The sequence below is a fragment of the Hydractinia symbiolongicarpus genome, chromosome 5, assembly GCF_029227915.1.
Source record: "Hydractinia symbiolongicarpus strain clone_291-10 chromosome 5, HSymV2.1, whole genome shotgun sequence".
Classification (NCBI taxonomy): domain Eukaryota; kingdom Metazoa; phylum Cnidaria; class Hydrozoa; order Anthoathecata; family Hydractiniidae; genus Hydractinia; species Hydractinia symbiolongicarpus.
The window spans coordinates 14,099,204-14,111,664 of record NC_079879.1 but is presented as its reverse complement, the minus strand read 5'-3'; the positions used below and the strand labels follow the sequence as shown (position 1 = coordinate 14,111,664).

The 12,461-nt window shown below is 34.9% G+C and overlaps 2 protein-coding genes across 3 annotated transcripts in view; one reads left to right on the top strand and one right to left on the bottom strand.

The window, feature by feature from the left end:
* LOC130644933 (ubiquitin-like domain-containing CTD phosphatase 1) overlaps positions 1-12,461 on the bottom strand; it is an 89,627-nt gene that overhangs the window by 68,821 nt on the left and 8,345 nt on the right. The window lies entirely within an intron of this gene.
* On the top strand, positions 8,467-9,110 carry LOC130644934 (uncharacterized). Its single transcript, XM_057450729.1, has 2 exons — positions 8,467-8,574; positions 8,707-9,110. Exons 1-2 carry the CDS (start codon positions 8,523-8,525, stop codon positions 9,108-9,110), a joined length of 456 nt encoding a protein of 151 aa, XP_057306712.1. The 5' UTR covers positions 8,467-8,522.

The following is a 12,461-nucleotide window of genomic DNA, read 5'->3' as shown; positions in this document are numbered from 1 at the left end:
TAAGATACTTGATCAACTAACTAATCTAGAAGAGAAAGTTGCTAAAGAAATAAAACCTAAAAGAAATGTTAGAAGAAAGAAAAAGATAGAACAGCCATTAATTGAAGAAGCAATGGGAGAAGTGGATCCTGAAAAAAGGAATAGACTAATACATTGTGTGCTATCAGGCAATTCTAAACAACATCTAAGTAAAGAATACACTGAACAACAAATAATGGAGATGAACGCAGATGAGATCAATAATATGTCAACAAGATATGAGATAAATCATTAGGAAAATCATTAATTAGTTTATCTTCTAATATAGCATGTATGGCTTTAGGTATGGAAAATAAAAATAAACTAAATGATGATCTAGAGAATGATCCATTTCTTAATACTGCTTTACAGAGATTTACTTGTGATATGTACTATCAATTTGGTGCAATGCTAGCGCCAGTTAGTGTAGCCATGATTACAGGTAGACATTATGTGAAAAATTCTAGCACTAATAGTAGTAATAATGGAAGAGCAGCAAATAGTGGAACCAACAACAGCAGTAGCAACAGTAGTGGAGGAGCAGAAAGTAACAAAACAGAAGAATCCCCTAAGAGTTGAACAGGGTAAAAAGCTTGTTGAACATAATCGTCGCAGAAAAGAAGAATTAAAGAGACTCAATGATAGTATAACTAAGCAAGAAGAACAAAAGAAAACAAATAATTACCAGTATGTGGTTGTTGGCAGGCATATTGTTAATAGGTGGATATATTGCGTATAGTCAAATAAAAAACAAAATACCAGTATTACAACACAAACCACAGTCAATTGAAGAACCGGAAAGGCCAAAGGTAGTTATCCAAAAACCTAGTAAAGATATCTTTAGTATGGAATAACTTTTTAGCTACATATACTATATAATGGGTGATACGACATGTGGATTAGTTGGTAAAAAGAAAAAGGGTAGTATGGTAGAATGTGCTAAAAAAAGACAAGTTAGATATTGGGGTGTGAAAAAAGTAGATTCCAGAGCTTTGGCATTAGCAACTGAAGGTAGTGCCCATAAAAGGAAGATGGCATTAATATCAGAAAAAATCAAACATCAAGCTGTATTAAAAAGATTGAAACATGAATTGACATTATATAAAAACAGAAAACGCATTGGTAAGATTTAAAAGGAGGCGGAGCCGCATGTTAAGAAAATAAAGGAAATAAATGAAAAGATACGTAAATTAGTATAAACTTTTTCCATATCATAATATATAATGAGTACTACGGATTACACTAAAAATATAAAAGAAAGCCTGTATCATGGAGCTGTCGTTTCTGGACTTGCTGTTGGATACACAATGCTAGGAAAATCAATGTTTAAAATGACACCACCATCTCTTAGTATATTTGATATAGAGGATACTTTTAAATTGGTAGTTGTTGTTGCTGCTGCTGATATGACCAAGGACTATCTAGTGAAACAAAAAATAATTCCTGATAATATATAAGATGGCTGGCTTAGCAATGATTGGTATTGGTGCTATTGTTAATGCTCTTCTCGGGTAGTAATCGCTTTCTCGGGTAGTAATTTCCTTTTTAGCGCATTAAGGGGTAGTCATGAAGAGAGAAAAAGACACGACCTAGCAATCGAAACAATGCAAAAGGCTCAAATAGCATTGGCTAAAAAAAGACAAAAACGAATTGATTACATAAATAATGAAATAAGAAAGGAAAACTTATCAGAAAAAAGGTTTAATGACTTAGGACTTGCGATGAAAAGATATTATGTGCTTACTGGTACCAAACTTCCAGAACTCCCACCTGAACCTAAATTATCAGACTTCTATAAACCATCAGAATCACAGAAATAAAGGGAATTAGGATTTATTGTTGCTAGTATGACTATGGTTGGTGGTGGTATTTATTGGTATGAAAAAAGAAAGAAATAATAATCTATAGTTATATGGAAGACTATTGTATACAGTGTATACATCTAATGATGTGAAACAGTATTATAGAATAATCGGTGGAAACTTTATGTATTGGGCATTATGCAGTGAATGCAGATGTTACATATTTTTAATTAGATACAATAAACAGATTGGTGGTATTTAAAAGATTATACTTAAGAAAATAACATTATTAGTAATTATTATTATGGGAGATATATTTATTTATGAAGATGTGAAATTAAATGTTATTAATGTTAATGACACTGTTTGGTTCAAAGCAAAAGTAATTGCCAATATATTGGAATATACAAATACTCGCAAGGCTAAAGGGATCATGTTGAACCAGAAGATAAAACAACACTAAATGACTTCAAATCTAGGTTGTCTGTGGCGGTACCCCTAAAAAATGGACATATGATTTCGAAAATGAATCAGGATTATATAGCCTTATTATTAGATCAAGGATGGAGAAAGCAAAAGAATTCAAAAATGGGTTACAGGGGAAGTTATCAATAAGGAAAACTGGAAAGTATGAGAAAAAGAAATTCAAATGTTAACATACACAGTAGAATCAGAATATGATCTACATTCAAAAGTTGTCAATTATATTAGAAACCATTATCCGGATACAATTATGTGTGTATCATTGGGTGAAAATCAAATAAATAGTAACATGAGAATAAGATATGGTAATACAAAATTTCCACATGTTATATCCAGGATTTGTAATTGAGTTTAAAACACTAAAGGGAAATGGCCTATTAACTGATAATCAGAGAGTTATGTTACAGAAATATAAATTAAATGGATATAAGATACTGGTAAGGAATGATTATGATGAAATTATAACAGAGATCATTAAATATGTCTATAAGGTTAGAATCAAATGTAAATATTGTCATAGGACTTTTAAATCACAAGAAACATTAGACAGTCATCTAAAACACATTCATAAAAAACTTAAGTAAATAAAGTATCATATTTCAGTTATCTAAAAATGAGTTAAAAGATTTACATATATTTTTTGTATTTATTTATATCTAATGGATCAATATAAACGCACTTGCTTATAAAAAACAATATAGTACTTAGGAAATTAGACTTAAAGAGATACAACTTTATTAAAGTATAAAATGAATAAAATAATTTCCAAACCTAATAATATAATGATGAATGATATAGATCTTCAAAAACTAAGCAAGGCTGAGCTAATTAATTTAATACTTGGTAATAAAACCACTGATGAGAAACCTGGGCATATTAGAAATCCAGAGACCAATAAATGGATCAAGATAGATGGTGCAACGCATAAAAACTTTTGAAGCAGGGTAAGATAGAACCCTATAAGCCAATGTCAGCACCCAGACCCACTAAACCTGTACCAGCACCAAGACCCATAAAACCTGTACCAGCACCGAGACCCACTAAAGCAACACCAGCACCCAGACACACTAAACCAACACCAGTACCAAGAAAAACTGTTCCAACCCCAATAATACAACTTGATAGTGCATTTGAGATGGCAACTAAATCATTCGAGGTTAAAATTAAAAATAATATGGATCCATTAAAACAATTAGAATCCACAAGAAATAATATATCTGGTATTTTAAATAGAGAATCGGTGAAATTAAAAGGTGTCAAATATGTGGAAACATTAAAAATAACATTTGTAAAGCCTCTTAATGCAAATGATATGGTGTTTAAAACTGCATACTTTAAAAACCGTCACAAATGAAAATGATATCCATTATGTTATAAATCTATCATCTCAGCAAATAATAAATCTTATCAACCAATGGATTTCTGAAGGATCTGTATGGACTATTGAGTCAGTAGATTCACATTTTTTGAATTTAACATTATATGATCCACTAAACGGATCAAGTTATATAGAACTACCCAAAGAATTAAGAAATAGTTCAAAGGGACTAATCAATATGCAAAATAAAGATAATGAATGTTTTAGATGGTGCCATATTAGGCTTTTAAACAAATATAAGGAATCACATCCGGAAAGAATTAAAAAATCCGATAGAAGATATGTAGAGGAATTAAACTATGATGGTATTAAATTTCCTATAACGACTAAACAGTATAATAAAATTGAAAAACAAAACAATATCAGAATAAATGTATTCGGATATGAGAATAAAAAACCATATCCAATATATATATATCAAAAGAGAAGTATGAAGATAGTATGTGCCTACTATTAATAATAAATGATGAATATAAACATTATGTACTAATTGATGATTTCAACAGTTTCATGTACAACAAAACAAAACATAGGGAAAGAAAACACTTTTGTATTTATTGTCTACAATGTTTCTCTACTAAAAAAATATTGGACAATCATAGTGAAATCTGTATGGTAATAAATGGTAAACAGGCCATAAATATGCCAGCATCAGGTGAGAACACATTAAAATTTCAAAATTATCATAAACAATTAGAGGCACCAATTTTAATATATGCAGATTTTGAAGCCATCACTGAGAAAGTACATGTATGTGTACTAAAAGCAGTAAATCATACGCAGAAGCATACCAGAAACATGTGGATTGTGAATATGGTTATAAGGTTGTATGTAGATACGATGACAAATATAGCAAACCATTAAAAATATATAGGGGTCCAGATGCTCTATACAAATTTATGGAAGAAATGATAAAGGAAGCTAAATATTGTAAATACATTAAAAACAAACATTTTAAACAGGATATAATAATGTCAAAACGAATATCAAAAATTTTAAAACAGCAGATAGTTGTCACATATGTAATCAAAAATATATTGAGACAGATATCAAAGTTAGAGATCATTGCCATGTAACAGGTAGATATAGAGGATCAGTACATAATGATTGTAATATAAGTTATAGATTAACAGACAAAGTACCCGTAGTTTTCCACAATTTGAGAGGATATGATTGCCATTTTATTATGCAACAGATTTGTAAAATCGTTAAAAACATTCGTATAAAAATAAATGGGGAGAACTCAAAGAAATGGACATTAACGTAATTCCAAACAATATGGAAAAATATATGGCATTCATGTTAGGTAGTCAGTTGAAATTTATTGATAGTTTCCAATTCATGAGTTCTAGTTTGGAAAAATTAGCAGATAACCATCCAAAACATCATTTAAATATACGAAAGAGGAAGTTGGTGATAAAAAGAAATTTGAACTAATGACTAAAAAAGGTGTGTATCCCTACATCAAGGTTCTGTACTTAGTCCTTTGTTGTTTGTTCTAGTCTTAGAAGCGCCGTAGCTGAAGTTCAGAACAGGTTGTCCATGGGAGTTATTGCATGCAGATGATTTGGTTCTCATAGCAGAGTCGATGGAAGAATTAGTTGAAAAGTTTGAGAAGTGGACTAGAAGAGAAAGGGCTAAGGGTGAACACAGCAAAGTCTAAAGTCATGATTAGTAGCATTGCAGCCAAGTGTGACCTTGTAGTTGGAAAATGGCCTTGTGGAGTTTGCAGGAAAGGGGTTGGTAGCAACTCAATTTTTTGTCAGACTTGCAAGCATTGGGTACATAAGAAGTGCAGTAGTATTAGTGGAAGGTTAAGAGCTGACATTCAGTTTGTATGCAAGCGTTGCAAAGGTGAGACTATAGAGAATGAAGTATTTCCAGCTTTAATGATGTACAACAGTGGCTCGTTAGAGATAGTTGAGAACTTCTGTTACATAGGTGATATATTGGGCAGTGAAGGGGGTGTTGGAAGAAGTGTTACATGCAGGATAGGTTCTGCTTGGGAATAGTTCAGAGAGTTACTTCCTTTGTTGACTAACAGAGTCCTGTCAATTGAGGTAAAAGGTAGGTTGTATGAGGCCTGTGTAAGAAGTATTATGTTGTACGGTGGTAGATCTCGACCGTTTAGATAGGAATGATATGAGAATGGTTAGGTGGACGTGTAACGCCAGTCTGAGAGACAGAAAGAGTTCAGATGAGCTAAGAAGCAGGCTAAGTCTCCGTAGAATTAAAGATGTTATCTAGATAAGAAGATTGAATTGGCTGGGGCACTTGGAAAGAATGGAGGAGGATAATTGGGTAAGAAAGTGTAGAGACTTGATAGTTCCTGGGGCAAAGCCCAGAGGCAGACCGAGAAAGACTTGGCAGGAGGTTATAAGGACAGACTTGATACAGAGGAAGTTGAGTTCAGATCTAACACAGTCTAGATCAGATTGGAAGAGGGTCATTAATATACCCCTTCCAACCCATGCTAGCACGGAAAACGGACGTTAAGCCGAGAATGATGATGATCCCTACGATTATATGGATTCATTTGAGAAATTTGATGAGGCACAATTATCGTATCAAAAGATTTTTAGTCTACTAATTGATGAATATATCACCGATGAGCAATATAAACATGCTAAAAGGGTATGGAAGAAGTTTGAATTAAAAACAATGGGAGAATACCTATATCTAAAATCTGATGTATTACTATTGGCAGATATATTTGAAAACTTTAGGTGTACATGTTTAGAATATTATAAATTGGATCCATGCCATTATTATACATCTCCAGGATTATCTTGGGATTCAATGCTGAAAATGAAAAAAGTAGAACTTGAATTGATGACAGATATTGACATGTTTTTATTTATTGAAAAGGGATTAAGAGGTGGTGTATCATATATTACTAACAGATATGGTAAGGCCAATAATAAGTACATTGATAATTATGATAAGGATATGCCATCGAAGTATCTAATGTATTTGGATGCTAACAATCTATACGGTTATGGAATGTCACAATATCTACCAACTGGTGGATTTAGATGGCTAAAAGAAAAGGAAATAAAAAAATGTAATCTAGCTGATTATAAACCAGAAAGTAGTAAAAGACTAATATTGGAAGTTGATTTAGAATATCCAAAGATACTACATAATCTACATAATGATGTAAAAAACCAACCTTTGAATCATCAAAAGTATTTAACGAGGACCTTGTGGCTGTACATAGAATTAAGAAGACACTAACTCTAAACAGACCTGCATGTGTAGGAATGTGTATTCTCGATTTAGCCAAAACATTAATGTACGATTTCCACTACAGCTATATAAAAATAAATACAAAAATAATGCAAAACTACTATTCACAGATACAGATTCCCTAACATATGAAATTACAACAGATGATGCATATATGGATTTCTGGAATGATAAAGATAAATTTGACAATAGTGACTACCCTGAAACATCACAATTCTGTAATACATCAAATAAGAAGATTATTGGTAAAATGAAAGATGAGGCAGCAGGTGTTCCAATAGTTGAATTCGTAGGATTGAAATCCAAAATGTATAGCTATATTAAGGATGATGAAAAATGTGGTAAAACTGCTAAGGGTGTTAAAGAGAATATCATTAAAAACATAATCACACATGAAGACTATAGAAATGTATTATTTGAAAACAAAAAAATGTGTCATGCAATGAAAACAATAAGAAGTCAATATCATATGTTAGGAAGTTATGAGATAAACAAGATATCACTCAGTTGTTTTGATGTACTCTCGAATATTTTATGTGGTTTACGGGAAACCTAATGCCACGCCAGGGACCCAACAACACATACATAAAAGGACTACAACATATAGGGGAACTAAGTGATTGGATGTGTAGGTGGCACACCTGCCTCACTAGCCCCATGGCCCCATGACCCGCCAGCCATGAGACAACTTATAACATATTTTAACTTCATATAAAGCACTTCACTTTTATCTAAATAACTACTTGTGGTTCACATTATTATGGTAAATCCCAATGTACATGAAATATCATCAGTTCAAAAACAGGTTAAAATAATTATTAAAACGCTACACATTTCCACAACAAACTATTAAAACAAGCTTGACAGCAGAAAAACGTTAAAAGTAAACATGTTTACATGATAAAGTATCATATTTATTTAATATAGTTTAAAAGAATCATATTTCAAATTCAATGACATCATATCACTGACTATGTTTATTTAGACATCAGATGTAACCGACAAATAACATTGCAAAAAGAAACATCCCGGTAAAAATACCTATGCGTATAGACATTACAACATTTGAACTTTTTTTGTACCATATATTAAAGACATCAGACGGTTGAACTTTTTCTATACCATATATTGGAGAGACATCCGATGGTATACACAGGCTGATAAAACATACTCTTGCCGACCCTTGGCAACCCCTAAAACATAGCAGACCCTCCCAAGTAGCAGAAAATAGCACTTTACAGGTAAATGGCCATACGTGTATTGTAATATCTCCAAAACACCATATAAGGATACGAGGACAGTTTTACATGCGACGTCATAAAGCGAAGCCGAAGGGTGTACAAGTAGTCATAGAGATGGGGTGTTCGAGGAAAGTTTGGTTTACCAAACTGGCCTTGTACCCCCATCTCTATAACTACTACCGCTTTATATAAATTTCATAAAAACACGCTGACATTGTGAGAGTTCTCGCTGCTGAGAATATAGTTGTGTCGAGACAGAAAGTTTCAAAAATTATTTATAGAATTAATACAACAGGCTCAGTTGCGAATAAGCCAAAATTGGGTAGAAAAAGATTGGTCAATGTCGACGTAATGAACTTCATCGACATTTCGATGGAAAAAAATGTAGAGTGTACTTCTGTGGGTAAGATAATTATTTTAAGCATTCTGTATACCAAACTCGTTCCCAGTTTTCCAAACTGTTGATGATTAGTAGCATATAAAATTTTTGGTTTAAGTATTTTCTTCTTCGATTTTACATGCATGTTTTTTTTAGATTTACAAAAATTAATCCTAGAAAAATTTGGTTTGTCGTTGACAACATCATCCATTCAATACACTAGACGGAAATTAGGCTGGGTATTAAGTGGAATCAAGTACTGCCAGCTAATACGTATTCCCAACGAAATTGCACGACTAGAGTTTGTTCAAAAATGTGTCGAATGTAAAGACGACTTTGCCAATGTAATCTTCACTGATGAATCGACAATAATGTTAGACAAACATGGGAGGTTATGCTTTAAAAAACGAGGAGAACTATCAAAATTGAGGCCCTCCGTGAAGCACTCATATAAAGTACATGTATGGGCTGGAATTTCGAAACGAGGACCCACAAATATTTTTCAGTGGCATAATTTTAAGGGACACCCTGAAACCATTTGTGGATCGAGTCTTCCCTGATGGTCATCGATTTCCACAAGACAATGACCCTAAACATAAAAGTAAGTGTTCTTAATAAGAAGTGTATTATATTTTTAAACATCTTTTTATCTACAGCAGCCTCGAACCTGGACCTCTTGCTTATAAAACTTGTTTATCTTGGAAAGTTGTTTTCATTATGTTTAGCTACTTCAATTTCAGGCAAACTAGCTCTGGAATATCTAAAAACAAGTGGTATAAATTACTGCCCTACTCCTGCGGAAAGTCCGGACTTAAATCCAATAGAAATGTTGTGGCACGAGCTCAAACATAATATACGCACGAAAGTCAAGTCATCGAACAATGATGAACTGGTGGAAGGAATTCATGATTTACATTGACACACGAAAAATGCACCAGATATATCAATCATAGTCATAAAGTGTTGCCAATTTTAGTGGAAAGAGAGGGCAAAGCCTCCAGACATTGATTTTTTTTTATTTTTTTTTTGCGTAATGCACATTGTAAAAATACGAAACAACTAACATTTCAGCTCAAGAGGGATGTGTTTATATTTTTCGCTTTTTTATAAATTAGTTCTTATAAAAAATGTGTAGTGTATGAAAACTTGATTAACTTTCAGACAAATATGCGTGTTAAAGATATATTCGTGAAACCAGTTGTAAAATATTACAAAATAATGTAGCCAGGAGACCCAGCGTAACTTTTCTTACCACTGGGAAATCGGAGTAGTTAAGGAGGAAAAAATTACGCTGGGTCTCAAACTATTATTCTGCGGCCAAAATCTGGCCGCGCTTTTTGATTGGCTAATTCTATTGTTCTTTGCTCTCGTGGTCCACGCCAGGGAAAGCCCTTTTTATTTTCTACACTGCTTTTTTTTACAAATTAACTTTTTATTAACATTAACATAAATTAGGTTGTTATCTCACATATATAAAATACTAGATGCTTTTTTTTTCTTACTCCATCACTCTTGATGAATTGTCGCATTGTTAGTGAGTTCAAATTCTTCTATATTATTGTCCGCATTTCTCGGTGATCTTGATCCTCGAATGCATCTCAATGTTGATCTTATGAGAGAAAAGCTGATTTTCGTTCTTATGACATTGGTTGAGACCGAATTTGAAATGCTGCTTTTTTCTGCAATCATATCAGCTAACCGCTTGTAGAAGGCTTTGCATTCTTTTGCCATTGCATCATTCGCAGCGAACACCAGTGGTGTGAACGTACCATTCTCGATTTGCAACACCCGTTCGTTGTACTGTCGCTTCTTCTCTCTTTCGTTCATCTGAAAGCATCTCTTAATTTCTGAACACTTGTACCTCTGAGCGTGTAGGTTAAAAACCCTTACGTCACAGAATACTCTTTGGCAAGGCGTCCAGAAACCGAGAGCAGTGATTTCAAGACGTGCTTCTTTCTGGATGTTTGCTGTTCTCTCTCCAAGACCCTCTCCGTTGACCTCGATCAGCAATGGCTCCTTCCTTACGTCATGACAGACTTCTTTTAAGAGTGAGGCGGTGATGTCACGCAGTTCGTTTTGTCGCAGGGTAACCATGCCCCCTTTTTTACAAGACAAGCATGGCAAAGGTTGGATTTTTCACCACATACGCATTCTGTCGGGAGTCGCTCGAGGTTCCAGTTATACCTTATTCTGATTGCATCCCAAAACTGCTGTTTATTCAGATCGTAGCCCCACTCTTTCAGGGGTAGTGTTGTCAGCCAGTTCGAAACGCCACTTTCAAGGCTGGTGTCGTTCAAACGTTTATTGGCATCCACCATTTCTTCTCGTAGGCTGTCGAGCTTAGCTTGTTGCTTTTTTCTCTGTTGTGCCTCGATCACTGATTTCATCTTGCCACCTTCTACCTGTGTGTCTAGGATTATGTTCTTTAGATGGAGCGAGACCTGGCAGGAATTTCATATTCTTCATTTGCTGTTCGAGTAACATCTTTCAAACCAAGGCCTCCAAGACGTGACGGAAGGAGTGATCTCTCTCTATCAGGAGTAATCTCTCTCTATCATTACTGATATGTCCACCAGTAATGGCTGGGATGAACTGATGTCTAAAGACCTCTTTGAACGGTTGTAAGTAGTTTTCAATCCCTGGGATTGTTCGGAAAAAGTACGTCAGCTTATGTTGACATCCAGCAATATAACAGCCGTATGCTGCTTGCGGCTGTGTTGTCGCAATCCGAGAAAGCAGAGACATTTCATTCACCCATTTTTCGACCAATTTATTAACGTATTTTCGCTTGTACTGTTCGCTTCCTACCACCGACCCGAGATGTCTTTCTCCTTCAGTGGTTATTTTCACCCCAGTTCCTTCAAAATTTTCTCTTGCCTCGTCGAACTTCTCTGGCCTCACGATAAGCCACGACTTTGTTGGTTGGGGATGATATCCATATTTTGGCCCACATTGGATGAGATTTGACCACCAACTACGAAGTGTGACGAGGCTTCTAGATGTGCTTACATTATCTGCGAACGCCACCATCTTGTTGTTTTGATCCTCAGCTGTTGCAATTAGTATGTCAAGTAGAGGGGATATAGCCATCGCGTAAATAGCCATTCCGAGTGGATCACCTTGACAATATTTCTTGCCCTCCGATGACAAACAGACGTGCTGGCGTTTGGTAGCAGTTCTTTACGTATGTAGCAATTGGTGGACATGTGATAGAGATGTTGTAAAGCAGCACTTTTCTGTTCACACTGTTAAAAGCGTTTGCAGTGTCAACGAGGAGGACTGCTTCAGACTGCTCTCTTCCAAACAGCTCTTTCATTGCGTGTATCGCCGCTTCACTACCTGCTTCTCGGCCGCACATGTGTGATTTTGAGGAAGCTTCGGAGACATCTTTCTTTGTGACACTCATCACGATTTTTCCTGCTATTCTCCTGAGTACTTCACCTACTCCTATAGGCCGTTAGTTCTGGTTGTTTGTCCAGTGGGACTAGTTGGGATGCCATTATTGCTTTGAGGGAGTTGTCGTTGATGGTATCAATGCACATCCTTTTGATAACGTTTGCTAGCGCTCTTCTAAGATCTTGTCCAGTGTCGCCATAGATCTTCGAGGAAAGTATCTTCCTCCAACCGTCCGCATCCATACCAGATGGACCGGAACCCCTTTTCGTCATCTGGGCTGCTTTGCTGAGAACCATTTAATCGTCTATGGATTCAAAAATGATTGGTTCCACTGTGGGAATTTCCCCTGGAAGTAGGGCTTCTTCATTTGCCTCTTTTCCATCGGGATGTTTGATTCGCAAAAGCTCCATTGTTTCGTTGTTTAAGGGTAATTTCCCTCCTTTTATGTTGTTCTTAAGAAGCTTGATTGCACAATTCACGTTACCCTTTTGCATAAGCTCTTTAAATTGTCTTGA

Excerpts from the sequence above, each read along its gene's own strand:
- LOC130644934 (XM_057450729.1), top strand. The coding sequence starts at position 8,523 with ATGAACTTCATCGACATTTCGATGGAAAAAAATGTAGAGTGTACTTCT. Across the intron at positions 8,575-8,706 it reads TGTAGAGTGTACTTCTGTGG|ATTTACAAAAATTAATCCTA; the intron begins GTAAGATAATTA and ends TGTTTTTTTTAG.